General features: G+C 36.0%; 1 protein-coding gene across 1 annotated transcript in view; it reads left to right on the top strand.

The window, feature by feature from the left end:
- Positions 1-8,975: 8,975 nt before the first annotated feature.
- The window catches only part of mapkapk2a (MAPK activated protein kinase 2a), a 60,434-nt gene continuing 49,373 nt past the window's right edge, over positions 8,976-20,036 (top strand). The window contains exon 1 of the mRNA XM_077203266.1: positions 8,976-9,640. Within this exon, the coding sequence (XP_077059381.1) occupies positions 9,422-9,640 (219 nt within the window). The 5' untranslated portion in view covers positions 8,976-9,421. The remainder of the gene's footprint in view (positions 9,641-20,036) is intronic.

Below are 20,036 nucleotides of genomic sequence, written 5' to 3'. Positions count from 1 at the left end.
TAAAAACAACTGTGCAAGCCTCTGTAAAAGAGATTAGAGTAAAACACCACTGAGCCATCAATATGAGAGATCTCTAAATAATTCAGCTCTTTAGTTATCTCAAGTAAATGCCATTCGGTTTTGCTATTAAGGATGCAGAAACCATAATAGTTTTATGTAAATGCTAATAATGTTTTAGAACAAATCTGGTAAGTGTGAGTAGCCATCTTGTGAATAATGCAGCGTGCACTTACAGTACATCTCTATCTTTGCCATCCTGATACACTGAATTATAAGTCATCCTTGATAAAGAGTTCAGAACCTTTTAAATAAAGGTATCTAGTCAAGCTACATTATTGTCATGTAATTCAAATGAAGCCATTCAACTGGTCTAAAGCTAAGGGTTGCTCTCTTGTGAGATTAAGGAAGTTTATTTGCGGCTTTCCCTTGTGACTTCTACTGAATTGCTCAGTCTACATTAACATTTTGCATTGTTGAACACAAAAAATAAGGTGTAGCTACATATTTGAATTGAGGTGTAATCGAGTGCATTTATATAGTCGAAGATTAGACTGCATTGCATTGTGTATACTTTCCAGTCTGCCGTGGAGTTGAGTTGAAGTTGAAGGCCAAGAGACCTTGCAAGCGGTAATTCATTTAATTCTATTAGCCAGTGAAATCTACACTGAAACGTGAGGCTTGTATTTGCAGCAATATTAGAATGTGATACGTTCATGCAGATGTCTGAGGCATGGCAGTTTATATATAACTATCTCCTCTGCACGACATGGAGAGTGATTCGTTTAGAGATAGGTTACCATTCATGCAAGAATGATAATAAGGAAGAACCTCAGATGGCCTTTGGCAAATACCCCAAGATGGCCATATTGTTTATGGATGAGCGGAGTCTCTGGGATCGCCCATTCCAGGTCTGTGCAGTAGCCTATGTCTGATGGGCCAACACCATGCCAGATAGGAGGAATAAATGTAGCCCAGGTGGACAGCATTCAATATGCACTGAAAAATAATAAATCTATTTTAAATCCATTTTCATGATGTAACAGTAAATTTGCAGTTTCACCTTCAGTTATCATTTCAAGAGTTCATTTAATTAATTATGTCAATTATTATTTTATTTACTTTAATATGTATAATTTTAGTTTTAAGTTTTAATTCTTTTTAAGTTCTTATTTAAATTATTATTTTTTTTTAAAAATATGACTCCAGAGTTGATTATATGGAAAAAGCTGCCTTATATTTTATCTACAGCAGTAGGCTGCGGTTTTGCAGGCCGGAGTGTCAAATGTTGAAACATGACTCAAGACAGGTCAAGAATTAGTGAGCCACTGAACTGACGTTGTCCTAGTCAATGTAAAGAAATATGGAAATAAATAAGTGCTTAGACTTTGAGGCCTGGAGAACAATGAAAAACTAAATTTGGATGTGGGACAGTTAAAGGCTCTGGGTTTCAATATCTGTGATCTACTTTAAAATACTTGCTTGAAGTCAGATAGATTATCCACAAACATTGTAGCATATAGGGGTGGCTTATGTTTCAGGGTAATCTTGCACACAAGTGACTCTTGTAATCTAAATGATGGATCAGAAGGTTTTAGGCGGATTTGGCGTCTGTGCCCAGAAGCACAGGGACCTAATGCATGAACCGATAGATCTGTAAGATGAAGCAAGTGACTCACATTTCCTCATTGCTTCAGGCCAGAACTGATTAGAGATCAGCTGGGTATGGAAAGAGAGAGTCGACAGCAGGTGTGTGGATCTGTTGTACGTCAGCGTTCGTGCCTCATTGATTGGATAGACAAACTATGCTGATAGGCTGGAAAGCCTAAACGTAAGCTACTCAAACACTGCAGCAAAAACAGTGGTATGAAAGATGATACTGTAATGGATAATGTTTCACAATTTGACAAAGACAATGATATATGAAGCTATTATAAAATATAAATATGTTTTATTTTAATCATAGGTTTTATATTAATAATATATGTAGTTATGTCTGTTTTGCTCTGCCAAATGAATTGTTCCAAACAAAACCACAGCAGACCATTTAAATGATTAAATGACTCCTGCCAGTCACTTCTTTCGTTTCTGAAAAAAAGAATTAGTATTTTTTAATGAGTCAGTTGAGTGAATGATTAAAATGATTCACTCTTGAAGACAGTCTCTTGTCGCCACCTACTGGTGTAACCATTTATACCATTATGAGCCAGATTACTAAACAGGGCTAATTATTATGAGAGTGCAATTCCAAAAATGCGCCGATGGGAGTGGAAAGTTCTGCGCGTGATCTACAGACGACGTGCAAATTAAAGAACACTGAAGCAGCCGGATCATTTCCATAATGACCAATGCAATCTAAGAGCAGCGCAAATTAGCGTGTGGCTTAAGACATGTTTTTTTGGGGCTGTAAACAATGGCGCAAACACCAGTACATTGACAAGCACAAACCTTAGTAAATAACCTTGCAGGATTCATTGAAATACTCTCCTCCCATACATTTTGTGTCTGGAAGGGGAACTCCTACAAATGCATATGCAATAAGGTCACTTAAAATGTCTAGTCAAGTCACCTTCTTTTATATAGCGCTTTTAACAATATAGATTGTTTCAAAGCAGCTTTACAGTGATACTAGGAAATATCAGATATTTTTGGCTTTACAGCAGCTCTAGAATAAAGTTATTGTCTAAGTTAGTTTTGATTTGTTCACTTCCGTCGCAATGATCATTAGTTATTAACTTAAGCATATCACTTAACACGACACCGTTCTAACAGAAAACCCTTAATGCGATCCAGCCGCTCATTCCTCTCCTATAGCAATGAATGAATCAAATGTTTCCTCTGGGAGACTACAATGCACTGCCGTATGCGATACTGTAGTTAGTAGATGGTTGTTACAATTTTCTCCCTGATATTATCAATCTTGTAAGTAAAGAAGTTCATAAAGTCATTATGGCTGTGCTCCTAAACGTCTGCCCAAGCTTTCTTTTTCGTTAATTTAGCCGTTTCAAATAAATACCTAGGGTTTTGCTTATTTTCTTCTAATAGGGTTGAAAAATAAGCAGATCTAGCAGCTTTTAAGGCCTCTCTGAACGCAATTGTGCTCTCTTTCCACGAAATGCGAAAAATCTCTAGTTGTGTTTTCTTCCAGTTGTGCTCCATTTTTCTGGCTGCTCTCTTAGGGGCCTGAGTGTGCTCGTTGTACCACGGCGTTGGACTATTTTCTTTAATCTTCTTTAAGCGCAAAGTAGCAATTGTGTCTGAAGTGCTGGAAAAGAGAGAGTCAAAAGTTTCTGTCACAATATCGAGTTCTTCTAAGCTATCTGGGATGCTGAGGAGATGAAACTGATCAGGAATATTATTAATAAAGCTATCTTTACTGGCAGAAGTGATAGGTCTAACATATTTGTAACACGGAGTGGACTTTGCAGACTTGGCTAAATGAAGTATACACAAGACTAGATAATGATCTCAGATGTCATCGCTCTGCTTTAAAATTTAAACGGCATCAACATTGATTCCATGCGATAATATTAGATCTAGAGTATGATTACGACAATGAGTAGGTCCTGACACGTGTTGCCTAACTCCAATAGAGTTAAGAATGTCTTTAAATGCCAATCCTAATGCATCTTTTTCGTTATCTACATGTATATTAAAATCACCAACAATTAAGATTTATCTGCAGCCAGTACTAACTCTAATATTAAAATCAGCAAATTCTTTGATAAAGTCTGTATGGTACCCCGGTGGCCTGTATACAGTAGCCAGGACAAATCTCAAACATGATTTATTATTTACACTAGATAGTGTTACATTAAGCACCAACACTTCAAAATAATTATATTTAAAACTAGACTTCTCAGTAATTCTGAAGATATTACTATAAATAACAGCAACACCTCCCCCTTTGCCTTTCAGATTAGGCTAATATTTATAAAAGTAATCTTGTGGGCGGACTCATTTAAAGTGTTGTAATCCTTTGGTTTTAGCCAGGTTTCTGTCAAACACAGCACATCTAGGTTATAATCTGCAATCATATAATTAACAATAAGTGCTTTTGAAGTAAGGGATTGAATATACAGCAACCGTGTTCAGCCGTATTATATATCTGCTTTTTATTGTTTGAACATCAATTCAATTTTTACCCTTAAATGGGTTTAGGAGTTTTTTGTATGTTTGGGGAACAGACACAGTCTCTATATGATGATATCTAGGTGAAAGTGTCTCTGTGTGATGGGATTTATCTGACCTCAGTGACGTGATACAGCTAGCTGACGGTCGGTTTTGCCTGTCTGTCTGCTTCCTGACCTGAGCCCGATTGTCATGTTTGAGCTCTAAGACTATGTGCCATACTAGAGAGAAGAGCAGCACCATCCCAGGAGAGATGAATACCATCTCTTTTCAACAGGTCAGGTCTGCCCCAAAAACTTTTCCAATTGTCTATGAATTCTAAATTGTTTTGCGGACACCACTTAGACAGCCAGCCATTGAGTGAGCACAGTCTACTAAGAATGTCATCACTCCTGCGAACAAGAAGGGGTTATTAAATATATTTTTCATCTTAAAGTTTATTTTGCAATAACATTGCATCCAACATTTTTTACTGTTACATTTGGATTTCTGATGGAGGATTTCTGCAATGTTTGGAAACAATATTTATTGTGAACAGCACTATAGAAATTAATTCTGAGGAAAATGTTGGATGATTCAATATATGTAGGTCATTGTTAATTGTTCAGTTAATTGTTCAAAATTTAAATCTGTTTGCCATTTTGTAGCCTCTGCCAACCTGGCTGGCACCCAAAGAGTAGAGGGTTACTGGGTCTGGAGCTACAAAGATGTAGACTTGCTTGAAAGTTTATCTGAGGCCCTTTCGGAAAAACAATCCCAAAATCAGTTGTACATGACAACTGGAGCATTTTAGCCGTGTCATCAGTTTGCTCTTGTGACTGAGAAGTGAAGTGTAAAGTGGGGCAGTTTTTCTAGCTGAGTGAGATACAAGGAAACCTGGCACCCAGAAGTAGGCTAACAAATTTCCACCATCAGGCCCTTTGTTGTTTATGGAAATGACACAAGGGGGAGACGGCAGGCATATTCATGTGACTCAAACGTGCAAGCGCTGCAACCGTCCACAAAGACTCTGTGGTGCCCTACTAACCTGCCCTTCATGGCATTTTGTAAGCACCCTTAATTGTGCAATAAAATAATTTTGGGACTGTTTCAAACACTCAAACACAAAGGATCTGATTGTTTAGCATTCAGATTAGTCTTCAGAATAGGTTTCAATGAACAACCTGTGTCTACAACCCACAGAGGATAAGCAGTTTTTAAGAATGGATGGATGGATGGATGGATGGATGGATGAACAACTTACGAGATCAATAAGCTGTCTTTGCTGGTTGTCTGTGTGAAAAACTATTGAAGTCTATTTTAAATTTTTATAGACTTTATATCTCTCATATCCCAAAATTGCAACTCATATCGCAACTTTTAATCTGGCAATTGCAACTGTATATTTCACAGTATCTCATAATGTGATATTACTTATTTTAAACTTTATATCAGAATGATTTTTTTTAGGTGGAAATGGGCTTCCAGAAGTGACCGTTTTAGGAAATGAATTACAATTAAATTTGTTCTGTAACTGGAATAAATCATAATACAAACTTTGTGCATCTCAAAAAGAGATATTTTTAAACACTTTCGGTATGAATTGCTTTGTTGGAATAGAAAAAAAATTCAAACATTTTCTTACCAAAAGTAGAACATGTATCTGTAGAGTTTAGACCTTTTCTTTCTAGTTTGTAAAAAAAGTCTATTGGTAGTCATTAGGCCACAATACTGCAATTTGCTTTTATTTAAGCTGAAAACTGGTTGATATCTAAATTAAATAAAGGATGATATAATTGTATCTAAAAATATTTTGAAGGATTATTAGAATGCATTGACATGGAAACAAAAAAACCTGCTGTTCAGACACAGTTGCACAATGACTGAGCTCATTTGTTATTGTATTATTATATTATATATTGATTTTAGTGATGACATCCTTTCCTCTGACCCTTGTTCCTTATCCCTTTCTTATCAATAATCTCTTGCTCTGGCCTGAGGCCATGACGAAATGACCGGTGAACATGCGGTGCAAAGCGCTTCCCTTCTCAACAATGCTTTTATTCTAGAGTGTGTGGCTTTCTGAAGGGAAATTCCACAGAATCATGTGACCTACCAGAAATACTTAGCAATTTTATGGGCAGGGAACTCTGTAGAAGTTCCTTATTACTGTGTTTACTCTTGTGTATATTTTATTTTTTCTGTTATTGGTGCTTTTAATAGTATGATTTTCACCTCACTTACTGTATACTAAATGCAGCATAAAAAAGCTTTTAATGGCGTACTTTGTCACATAATAAATAAATATTCACTATGGTTCTGGACTTAAAAAAAACATGAAATACTTGTGAAAAATGCATGATTAAAATAAATAAACTATGATGGCAAACTCCCCTTTTGTACTTTCCGTGAAATGGTGCATCACCATGTAACATTCCACCTTAGCAATGACACTTTCACATGCAGACTGGAAAGTGACCAAGAGATCATGAACATTTTACACAGCTAATGTTTTTTTTTTTAAATCCTTTTTATTGCTGGCTAATGGTATAAAGTTTTATGACAGTAGCATTTCTAACATTCATATGAGTCTATCTACTTGTTTGGCCTTAATGTTAATATAGCACCGTCTCTTAAGCTACAGCACCTAAATTACACAGTCTGGATGAATTGGAACATGTCGAGCTGGCTTCTGGGTTGGCGGGAGGGGGAAGACATGCTACCTGGGATCTGATTGGTGTAAGCAAAAGACACTTTCAATGCTTAGGCATTTTCTTGTTTCCAAACAAAGCTAAAATGTCTGGGGTGAAAAACACAACATGGCAGCTGTACCTGTCTGTGTCAGTCAGTCATATTGTGCCTAGTGCCATTAGCAGGAGGTGGATGACATATGGCAAACACTGGTTGAATTGGTTGGGTGCATAGGGTTCACACACACATCTGTCCATACAAACAAGCCAAGTTTGTTTTCAACAGACTATGTGTGAAATCAAACCCTCCTCTCAATATAAAGTTCTCCACTGGGCTTGGTTGTTTTTAGCTTTTGGGAAGCAAGCGCGACTGGAAGCAGGTTGCCGTAAATAGACTCTGTGCCTTGGCTCATATATGCTCTGGACTGCAAACTTCCCTGCACATGTGAAAGGACCAGACATGAGAAAACAAATCTGTTTTTATTTCTTTCCTTTGTAAGTCGCTTTTGATAAAAGCATTTGCTAAATCAATAAATGCAATATAGATTGTAGGGAATCCTCTGTAGAATTTAGAAAGCTGTGAAATGGGAGTAGGCTAGACTGCATGGATAAATAAAAGGGCCTTTGGTGGATTTAGTTATGGACACCAGCAAAATAAATAAAATAAAGTAAAATAATAGTTCCTCAACATTTGTCATTTTCACAACCGACTAACAATACTGTATACAACAAATTAACACCGTCTCCAACCGTTTAAAAAAAAAAATTATCCAACTTTACACAAAAAACGCACATAAGACCATGAATCAGAATAACGTTTGACCAGAGGGATTTCTGTCTCTTTTCATTCTTTGAAAAATTCTAGTTATCTGCTTGGTACCATGCTTGGTCCCCACCTCTATCAGAAAAAGGGACTGCTGCAAGTGTGAAATATTGCTGACTGAGTGACACACTGATAAGAGCCACAGGGCCCCTTAAAAGTGTTAAGGCGTGAGTGTGAAAAGGGTGAAGTTTGATTAAATATTTGCCGAGGGTCGCTTATGTGGATCATTTGTGTGCATATTTTAATAATCTCTTTATTGCAGTTTGACTTTTGATCATACTTAAGTGAAACAACGGTTTATTCACGTCAACAACAGACACGTGAATAATAAAACACACCCCAAAAGCATTCACAGAAAAACGGAATGTTTTTATTTTATTTTTTATTTTATTTTTACAATTTACATGTCTGAGTTGTTTTGGCTAAAAAAGCACAACACAAAATAATGCATAGCCAGAAGGGAAATAAGGAGGATTTCATTCATTTCTCAACAAAACCAGCTGATTCTTGAAAGCTATTTGTTAATGATTCAGATCCTTTTGCAAAATACAATTTATAAATCTGTTCTGTGCCTTTTTCATAATACAAAAACAAGAGTGTTGAAATAATTTCGAATCTGCTGTAGTCAAAGGGTGAATTAATCTAAAGCGCCCTCTTGCGTCTTTTCGGATTATCTGGTTTACATATAGTGCTAATCTTTCTAGGAAAGTAATGGAAAGATCTTTACTATTATTAGATGTGTGTTATAAGAAATATTTATTTTATATTAATTATACTAATTTAATTAACTTTTAAATAACAGTCTTAGTAGTTAGCTTTGAAACGCTTGCAGACTCCGCCCTCTTGCGGCTATACCTATGCACGTCACCCTTTACTTTCATTTTACCCAACAGTGACACCTATTGATATTTGGCGAAATTAAAAATAATAACCAACTCCACAAAGGTAAAGAGGCAATGAGAACAAATGGAAAATATAATAAATATATACAAATATTAAATAAAAAAAACGAAAAAAGGCGGTGGGATGGGATAGATAAAATATCTTCTTGTAGGGCTATATTATTTTGTGTCCTTACATAATCTTTCAACATTTATTCATAAAAAACTTCATCCGAATGCTGTCAACAACAAATAGGCATAGCTTATAGTTTTGCGCAATTGTTTTGCATCAGTGCAGGGCAGAGCATATTTATAGATATTATAATATTTAATATTCACAATTTCACATAATATATTCATAATTTCATATTTAAACATTTATTTCAATTGCGATTGCACTTTCAGTGTACCTGCATTTTCAGACGGTGGTGGCTCCTTTAAGAACTCAGGCATTCCGAACTCTGCCATGACGTCAGAGCAGTAAGACGCTGGCCGAAAGTCGCGAAAGGCCAGCGCGCTTCTCACAGAGGACTAGTGTTCGAGCGCATGTTATTATCGACTTTTTAACTCTACATTGGTGTTTTTAATTCGTTCGGCGGCTCTTTCAAATAGCCTGTGACATTTCGAAGTCTTTTAACCTTGAAGTGAGTTTATGTAAGTCGCCTTTTAACTCTCTGAGCCCTGAATTGGTGGGTTGACCCTCGACATGGATATTAGCTAGCTTAGCTAACGTTAGTCACTAAGAAACCGAAGTAACGGCGCGTCAGAGGGTTTGTGTTACAGTTTTATTGCTTTTAAACATAGTTTATGTTCCTGGAGTCGAGCTCTCTGAGGCAAATCTTCGCCTTGGGTGTTGCCAAAGAAGGACTGAAGTTCGGGAGAAGTAGCTAACGTTAGTTGTTTAAGTAAAGGAAGAAAAGATGTTGACTAACGCCAACAGTCCGCCGAAGTTTCCAAACCAGCAACAGCAGCAACAACAGAATCCAGCCCAATTCATGTTGGGTAAAGCCTCACTTCAGATCAAGAAAAATGCCATAATCGACGACTACAAGGTCACAAGTCAGGTACTGGGACTGGGCATCAATGGCAGGGTTCTGGAGATCTTTCACAAGAGGAGTGGGGAAAAGTATGCTTTAAAGGTAAGATTGAGAGACATTTATAAATCTGCGGTTTAACCTTATGAAATTTTTTTGGGGCTTTTTAATAAGTAAAACACACGCCAGAATTGTTCTTTAGCTATTTAAAAGACCATCTGTCCACTCTCTCATATTCATAACACCTAAAACCAGTGGTTCCTTCATTTGGACTGTTTGTCTTTGAGTTATGTTTAAGAGATTTAAAAGTAATCAGGTAAGCTTTCTACATGTTCTTCCAGTGTACACAGTGATTTGGGAATGAGTTAATCATTAATTTTAAGAGCACAATGGAAATTAGAAAGCCATCTGTTTTTATTAAGAACCAGGTGGCAGGTTCCTGTTCCAGCTGGCCTTTGATATTAACGACTGTATTGGGCAAAATGGCTTGGAGGAGAGGGCAGAGAATGACATAAGACGTTCCACCTCCATCAGGAGGAGCATTTATTTAATTTAGATTGACGCAAATCCACTCCTAGTTACGCAAAACAGGAAAGTGGATCATGTTTTGATCTGTTGATTTTGGAATGGGTGTGTCAGTTCACTCATTAATATGTTGATGAAGTTGGCAGGTGACTTTTTTAGGTTTATTTTTTCGGTTGTTTGTAGTGGTGACCTGTGTTTGGTTGGCCTGGATTGTGTTATTTAGGCCAACATGTTCTCCTAGTAGTAGCCTAACTGCTTGCATACTAAAACTTATCAGGTATCATTTAGGGTACATATTATGTTTGAGCATGTGGTTCAAATTGTCAGGTTGGAGAAATAGCATTGTGGTCAGTGCTCTGAAATATAGTCCTGTAATGCTTTGGACAACCCGAGTTTAAGTCTCGAGGTCCTTTCCACTTTTTCATCCCATTACTGCTTCCTCCCATTTCCTCTTTACAGACTTGTAAAGTATAGGCAAAATTACATGCACACACACACACACACACATATTATTAATAATAATATTTTTGTACATATCAAATTGAAAAAAAATTTGTCAGACTTTTTTTTTATTAAGGGTCAATATTTCTCACCTTGGAATTGATTTTCAGTGATATTTTACATTTTTGTGCATTTTTTTTAATAATTCAAAAACACAGCGTGTTATCTCATTAATGTCACTTACATTCAATTATTTAACAGATTGTTTTTGAACAGTTATGGCTGTTAATGATGAAATCAACATCAAATTCAAAAGTTGTTTTAACAATGCACAGTATATCATAACACAAAAAGTATTTTGCTTTAATACATGGCCAGTCTCAAATTGTAGCTATAGGCCTAGCTCTGTATTGTTGTTACCTGACCCTTGGTTTATACAGATTTCTGCCTACCAGAATGTCACATCATGATTAAAATATACTTCCATATTTCCATAATAGTAGTCTTATGTGAAGTCTTATCAGTAGAACTGTGATGACTGCTTCTTCTATCAAAGTGATTGTATTTTGTATTTTATTTGCACTTAGACCTAGGGCTGCTCGATTATGGCAAAAGACATAATCATGATTATTTTTGGTCAATATTGAAAACATGATTATTTAACACGATTATTGGTGGGTGATAAGTCTTATTTCAAGATATGAGTAATTTTAAATATCAGTGAAATTTCACAATAATCAATACTTCAGCAAAAACTAATAGGATAACTGATATAAGAAAAAGGCCCTTAAAATAGTTACATAAGACAAGTAAACAACAGTCAGTAATACAATAAGAACAAAGAAACTAATTACAAACAAAATGGAAATGTAAAAGTAAATGTAACAGAACAGAAATACAAATTAAATAAAGTGTTTTAAGTTTTTTCAGGAAGATGTACTAATAGTGGCATAATATATTGAAGATCAAAATAATTAAAAAAATCAATCAAAATTCATAATCAAATATAAAATAACACTGTACACTTTAAATATAGGCCTAGATTAATCCTTATTAAAGCTATTCAAGTTTATTAGTCATGATCAGTGAGTGATTTTCCTTTGTAATTTGTTGTTTATCATTAATGACAGACTGCAGCAGGTTTTTTAGGCATCTGTCACTTTAAGAGCTAATGCACAGATCCAATATACTGGTATTAATGTTTACTGTGTATGTTTACTTAAGACATAACCCACTGTGTTTACATACTCTCCAAAAAGGCATTTTGACATTTGTGTGTGTACTCGTTTAGGCGTGTAGCCTATATAAAGCCCATTTGCTTATCCGCGTTTGGCTCTGGGCACAGAAAGCCTTCTGGTGAACAGTGTCTCTTTTAGGGCTTAATGTGCTAATAACAGTGCTTAATATCAAACACGTCCCGCAGTTTCGCAAAAGTAGGCATTTTTACATGTTACTTACATCTTACGATGTTAAGTTTAGGCTTTTAGGGAGGAATGAAAGCACACCGCTGTGAATAAAAGGAAGGTACGCTAGACCGAAAGGGGCCGTGGCACAATAATCGTTTCACCACGATTATCTTGTTTTCAAAATCGAAAATTAATTACGATTAATCACAACAGCCTTACTTAGACCCATCAATTTTTTAGTTAAAAGGCAGTCAACAAGACTTGGGGCAAAAATGTATGTCTCAAAGGTCACAACAATCCACTTCTGTGGTTGGCCTCTTCCCACTCACTGTGTCTGTGCTGCTATAGCAGCAGAGTAGACATGTGGAGGTGTTCATTCACCCCTTTATAACATTTATTTGGCTGAGGTCTTTTTTTTTTATGCCTCCCCAAAATGTTGCTGTGATCATAATAGCAGAGAAAGATAGATGAAGGGCACTACTGTAAGATCCAGCATTTGCTTTTTGCTTCAGCTTGGTGGGATTGGGTGATTATATGTTGAAGGAAAGCCCTGTTGATCTTCCAGGGCCACTGATGATGTCAGCACCCTGGCTGGCTTTCTGTCATCATGCTGAATGATCTCTGTGCTCTCCGGTGACGGAACTGGCTCAGCCCTACATTCATCACCACACACGGCCTGGCTATTTGTAGCTGCAAAGGACCATTGCATACTTGTGGGAGGCAGGAAAAGAGTGGGGGACTGTGAAGCATGAGATTACTGCTGATGGCAGTTTGTAGCGTGGAGTTTATGATCTGAGTTATGGACACAGATATTCACCCTTCGTTGTGATTAAGTGTTTGTGTGTCAGGGTGCCTTTGTGTATGTGTGGGGAAAATTGAGTCATAGCTGACTTGCCTATTAGTAAAAAAAGTTTGACCAGAGGAGCTGTCCAGTCCACTACTGAGCATAATTTTGTTAACAGTGCATTTCCTTGTGTTTGAGAAGTATTTCTTTCTTTCTGCACTCGTGCTTGTGATTCATTTTACCTGGAAATTAAATCCATTCCTTATTGCAAATACCTTGAACCACAGATATCATCATTTAGTGTAATTTTGTGTAATTTGATGCATGAGGAAGAAAAGAACGGTCTTGTTTTCAAGCCAAGGAATAATTAGCTTTGAGGACTCACTGTGATGTTTAATTCATGAATGGTCAGGTTTAAACTTGTGAAGTATAAAGTCTGCGTTCCATGCCAGTTGCAGTTCTGTTCTAAATGCAAAATTCTTTCGATACTTTGTCTGGAGACATGTTTGCAACAAAAGCCTTTAAATCTGGACATGCTTCTTTTTAAATTTTTATTTTTATGTTAAACCCATTCTATGCGTTTAACATGTTGCGTGCAAGTACCTAGGGGTGGGTGAAAAAATCGATTCTTAGATGCATCGCGATGCGGACGTGGACGATTCTGAATCGATTCAAAAATGTCAAAAATCGATTTAAAAAATATCTTTTTTTTTTTTTTTTTAGATATGTAGCCTATTTATAATGACGTAATATTGACGGAACGCAAAAGACGGAACTCTGAAGCGCGGAAGTGCAGTGCCAAGACCGTCTGTCTGTGGCGTGCGCACATAACAGAGACACAGATAATGTTGATTCATTCTCTATTGTTTCCATAATGGTGTAAATCTCACAATATTATAACATTGTTTATTTCATTTTAATCAGGGTAAGTGTATGGGGAGCATATTTTGATATTTTAAATGAACTAGCAATTATCACATTTGATATAACAAGTAAAAATGATATTTTTATATGAAATAAAATTATAATAAAATTCGAAGTTAAGAGTACAGTATAATGTACTGTTTTTATTTTTAAAACGGTGTGAAAAGTAAAAATTATCATCAAATATTCATATTTGACCTGTCAAAGTTTCCTACAAGTATCCACAGCAAGGATGCATAGATTTATGGGCGTGGTAAGCAGAAGAAAAATGAGTCTCCACATGCACCAGTAAATAGCACATCTCGATGGGTAGCATGAATCGTCAGAACACCTGTTGTTGTTATATTATTAATTTACTACAAGTATGCTGCTAGTTCAGGCACACATTTCTTTTCCTGTTGGTTCTTTGCAATGTTAATAAAATATATTGTACGTTAATTCTTTATGGGTCATTACTTTGTACTTTTAAAGCAAAGTATTTATATTCACACACACACAAAAGATTCAGATAATCGATAATCGCTTTAGAATCGAATCGCAGGCCTCTGAATCGTAATCGAATCGAATCGTGAGGTGCCTAGAGATTCCCACCCCTACAAGTACCAACACATCCTAAGTAAACCGACATGGAGTTCCAAGATTTTTCAGAGAAAAACAAAAATCACTTCCGATGTTTTTCTCCAACAAATTTTATTCCTCTTTGATTCCTGCATCAGACATACAAGCCTAGGGTGCAACCTCTGATATATTTTGCTGATAAATGCCACATGGTGCCTGTTCTTAGGTGCTTTTTTTTCCCTGTCCGTGGGATCAGTAACAGTCTGAGGTTCATATGAGTATTTCCTATCTAACTGTCTCTTAATCAGATTATGATATAATATCACTGCCGAATATCGATAGCTCAGATTCAGAAAGTAACTTTCATTGTGTTAATACGCTGCCTGTTTCAGTATAATACAATTATTATGATTTGCAGTTTGTTTGTGGTTTTGATGAGATCAAAATTGTTTCAGGAAATAGTATGCATGCGACTTGTGTTTTTAAACACAATTGTTAGTAATATCAAAGCAACCTTTGGTTTAAGTGAGCGGTATTTGTGAAGAACACCCAAACAATAAAGACAACAGGTGCAGTGTGCCCTGAGATCCTACCAGATTTGTTTTATTATTAGTGTAAAAAAATAAATAAGTCGAGCATTTATGAGTTAACCCAAAGTCCATTCTGTGTAAGCCTGATTTGGGATGTGTGCCTGATTTTGAAGGAAATTCTGCATGGATGTTAGACCTAGTCTGTAGAATAGATTACAGCTAGCTTAGGCAAAATTTTATATGATGTGAAAACCAAGTATGGTAACTATGGTATGGTAATATTTGTCCTCTGCATTTAACCCATCCAAGTTAGTACACACACATTAGGAGCAGTGAGTAGACTGCAAACAGTGCAAAACTTTATCAGGTGACGTGCTAACTTAAACTTGACTTATCATGGCTAACGTTACCCACTTTATATAGTCACTCTCTTTAACGTTAACATTAACCTAAATGTGTGCTAATAGAAGGCGCATATCCAAGTGTTTGTGCGTAGTGTGGAAGCTAAATTAGTACAGTGCTTACTTCACAACATGTGTAGCTTAATTTCCATCTCCATGCCATCTCAAAGGCAAGCTTCAAAAGCAAGACACTGAGCTCCCTTCTCCATGACAACGTGGACAAACTCGTATTCCTTTCTCATTACATGAGAAAGCTGAGATCAGAGGGAAAAAAATAGTGACAGTGAACCAGGTAAAGCCTAATTTTAGGGGTGCAACGGATCGTAGTTTATCTATGATCCATAAAGATCAGGCCTGACCGTTATGCACACGTGATTCGCTGATTGCAAAGTTTAACCATCATAGTGTGAACATGTATTATTTGCACTTGAGTAAGCGCCAAAACACATTTTTTTTGTATGTGAATGCTGTTTTACAAGAATATTATAACAGGAGTAAAGCACAAATCTTTGTTTATGAAATAAATAATAGGTTAGCAATTAAATGTTACACCGTAGCCAAACGTTTGGATTCGTGACGAATGAGAGAGTTGTGCGTGAGCCCATAAATTTAAGCTTTGTCGGCTTAGTATTCTGTTTTGCGATCTGGTCACTCGATTATCAGCGAATTTAACACGATTCCACTGGAAATGGAATCTCTTGTTTTTTCCCCCCAAATCTTCACTCACGTGACTCTAGCAGATTTTAAACACAGACTGAACGCGCTGAACACGCCTTTGGGCATGATCAGTCATAAGTATCAAATTGCATTCATAACCGGCCTTAGAGTAAGTGTCTCCCCGGCTTTATGCAGTTATTAATGCAGTTATTGGAGAGAAAGAGATAGAGATGTTGCATTAATGAGACAGAAAAGCATGTGCCTCAATATTATTATTTATTAATTCAATTTGTTTGAATTAATTCGTTCATTCTTTTTTCTATTATTGACAGTAAGACTAGCCTAATAAATGAAACGCAAAGCCCTTTTAACAAGTAGCCTATCAATAATTATTTATTTGTTATATTATCTGCAATAATTACGAAAACCCATGCAGCAGGACAATCAATTTATTTATATATTCAGTTAAATTTTCTATTGATTTATTGATGGGACTATATAGTTTATTTATTAAAATTAAACTGCATGTTTCCATTGATTGTGAAGTTAGAAATCGAAAATTGCAGATCAGGCGCATGGGGCTGAATGTTTTTTCTTGTTATGAATGTATCCTATTTTTCTTATATATTTGGCAGATGTAAAGCATACATGTGTATGTTTTTTGTGTTAGTCCATTTTTTATTATTATTTTTTTATTATTACTTTAACAGCTCAGGGATGTTCAAGGAGCAACCTGTTTGTGCACTTTCTGTTTGTGTCAGTTCTGTTTTTGATTAAAGGGTTCGAAATTAATGCTTTGTTTTGTTTTTTATCCGATTAATCGAAAAATAATCGTTAGTTGCAGCCCTACAGTGAACACTATACAGTGTTATTTAACATTTAATTATTGCTTTTCTGTACCTGAATGCTAATGTTAGACCTTTAATTGTAACTTTGCTATGTTGTATTTATTTATGATTGTAATTATTGTATTTTTTTTCTGACTGTTCACTTTAGGGGTGTAACAATGTTGTTATATTGAAATATCGCGATATATAAATGAGATTATATGTGTATCGGTGATGTGTGAACGATATGCATGGAGTTAGTCATATATAGTGTCTATAGCCATATAGCCCAATATGTATCCCCGCCTGCGGTATCCAGCGCTGCACTCGTTGTGTTCTGTCTTTCAAGTAAGATCTTATGGATTTATGAACCGCTCGTTCATTCATCATTTTTGATTTGTTGAACTGCTCGTTTTAAAATTTTCCCAGTCTAAAATTCACATCTGCTTCAAATATTACAATGCTCATGGTAACTTTCGTTATCTCTTCAATAAGTAAATCCACTTCGGTAGCTAATTATTCTTAGACAGGGATGCCATAGAAATTACAGTGCTACCTCAAGTTGGAACTTCAAACACAAAATTCTCAAGATGGCTGGATGCTTGTTTCTCTGCCGCAAAAGGCTTATAGAGTTTGTTTTATCCATGACATACTGTAGCTTACTGTATTTATAAGGTATAGTTCATGAAAAATCTGTCATGTACTCACCCTCACGTCGCTTTAAACCTATAAGGTTTTCGTTCCTCTTCTAAACACAAATTAATATTTTTTTGTGAAACCTGAGAGATTTCTCGATTTGTGTCCCTCTATTTAAAGTCTCTTCCCCCAAAACTTAAACTGTTAGCTGGGCACTTAAATGTTTTTTTTTAAATAATTTTTTTTTTGTCTACTGTTGTACTTTCTGCATGTCTTGATTGACAGATTTTTCCTTAATCCTTAATCAGCGGTATTTCATTCTTAAATAATAAACGGAGCAATTCCAATAGGGTCCCTAAATATACCTACCTTTTCCGTTTTGTCCGACTTGCTATTTTGTTTGAGGAATTGTCGTTGTGTTTTCTGACTTGTTTTGTTTTTAGCCATTGTGTTTATAATCTGTTGTTTTGTTTTTGGATTTGTTAATTTGTTTTCATATTTGTTATTTGTTTTGCACTTCTCGGCCGCTGTACTTAATCCTAGCTTGGTTCTATCTTTTGTCTAGGCCATGTCCTCTGAGAAATAGGACAAAGTCTTCTCTGTTGTATCAACATGCCCTGAATCATATTTCTAAAATTGAACAAGAAGGATCAGTTTATTATAGATGGTTCAGAAAGAAATGCTAGTGACCTTAAAGTTATCATATCTTGCAATTATGTAACTATGTTTGAATTAATTAACTATGTATTTGCATAATTAATTTTTTGTACTTTCAGCTTCATAATTTCTCACAGTGTCACTATTAAAGTGTTAAACATTCAGTGGTTTCCAATTTATTCCATCTAGCTTCTCACCTCAGGGCTCCAGACTGCATTTTGTGACCATTTTTCCTGCCAGTGCAACCAAATATTTATTTAGGTCGCACTGACACGACCACAACGTTGCCGAGCATCAAAAGCGGAACGAAAGTGCGCTACTCATTTATGCTTCATGAACCATTGATTAGTTCGGACCAATAATCGACAGCACAGCCCCCCGAACTTGCCAGTCGCGGGCCGATCTCGATCACGTGACACTGTTTCTAGAAGATCCAGACTCTGGAGATCCAGTGAAGAAATCCATTGAATACGCCTCAAAATTAATAACATCATCCAGTGAGATCCAGTGAGAAATGCAGAGTTCTCTGTTATAAACCATCAGATGAAACAGCACTGACGTGGAAACCAGGAGAAACAATTATAGAACGATTTCAGTCCACAAATCAGCAATATTCACCATGGATTTAGGCTAATGTAGTAACTCTAACCATAACTATGGTATTGTGACAGAAATATTCAAACGCTTACAAGTACTACACATCTTTTTCCAGCACTTCAAAACTATGATATCATACATAAATGTTATTTTTAATGTGATGACCAACACATTTTTTGTTCATCCTTCAAAGAGTATCCTAAAACTATAAATTTTAAAATGTAGGAGAACTCTTATTTAAACACTTATAACATTTTTTTTTTTAATTATCATTTTAAACAGTAGGATGCTTATTGGCTATTTTCACTCCCTAATTCCCTAACAATTTTTTTCACTCGTTTTAATTTTTAATTAATACTAAGATATTATGAATGATAATAATTCGTTAATTTCATCTACACCCTAAATTAAGCTTAGTGCTTTGTCAGCCCCAGTGCTATCAAATACTTTTTTGTAGAACTCAGTGGCTCCGGTGCTGCTGCCCTCAAATGTTAGTCTGGAGCCTTGTGAACTTAAAATAAAACTGCAGATTGTAATATCTGTACGTTAAGTCTATTTATTATTATTAATTTGTCAGTATTACAGTTATTTTGGGGAAAATTTGAATAATTGCATTGCAAGCTGATTTAAGGTGTGACCATACATTTTCTGCGTGCGCAGGGGCTACAGCGCTCCTAGTAAAAAAACTTAGTCTCGAGCCCTGCACTTGCTTTTTGTATTAGGCCTATAAACACAATCAGGTCAGATTTAGGCCAATGAAGTCTGCTTTAGCTTGCTCTTCAACAATGTCACCAAAGGGATTAGGGTATCTACATGTCAAGTGACATGTTAGCTTGTTTATACAAGCGCTTTGGAATGATCAGAAAACACAATCTATGTCAGAAAGGCCGAAGGCAATGACATTTTTCTGCCAAACGAAGCTTGTGACGCACTGCTTAGTGTCCTTTACAACCTCTTAAACAAGGAAGTCATGTGATTCCCCCTCATTGAAGGCTGAAATTGGTTCCCCTTTTACAATCTATTAATTGCATGTATTGGATTGACATTCATCTACAAACAAAAAACGACTGTCCATTTATAGTTTATTATAATTGAGTCATTTGACTGCTGAGCAGCTATTAGTAAAATATCAATCTTTTTTTCAGATCTTTTGTTAACTCCTGTGTGTGCCATTAAAGAGCTTTCTGCTCATTCATGATTTGTGGTTATAAACAGGCGGCCTTTTTTTGCATGTTGGCAGGAAGAGGAAAGAAGCATGCTTGTTACTTATGATAAAGAAATGTGTGGCCAGGATTTGTAAATCACTGAAATAGACTTCTTTGTAGATGTGATTCTCCATTTTAACAGCTGTTAATAACAAATATTTGTATCGCAATTAATCGTAAACCAAAATTTCATAATCATGAGAGGCATTTTAATCATTCCTCAGCTGTTCTGCACATGTTAAAAAAAGGCTTGTCGCATCAGCCCACCTAGGCAGAGTGTTCACACATCCGTATTGTGGCTTTGGTGAGGCTTGCTATGACATTCTGTAGCTTAAAGTGTGTTGTGGAAGAGA

Source organism: Siphateles boraxobius, unplaced genomic scaffold (assembly GCF_051911475.1).
Source record: "Siphateles boraxobius isolate OS27281-9 unplaced genomic scaffold, OSU_SipBor_1 5, whole genome shotgun sequence".
Lineage (NCBI taxonomy): Eukaryota > Metazoa > Chordata > Actinopteri > Cypriniformes > Leuciscidae > Siphateles > Siphateles boraxobius.
Note: the sequence above shows the minus strand (reverse complement) of the source record. Positions and strands in the feature narration are given on the sequence as shown.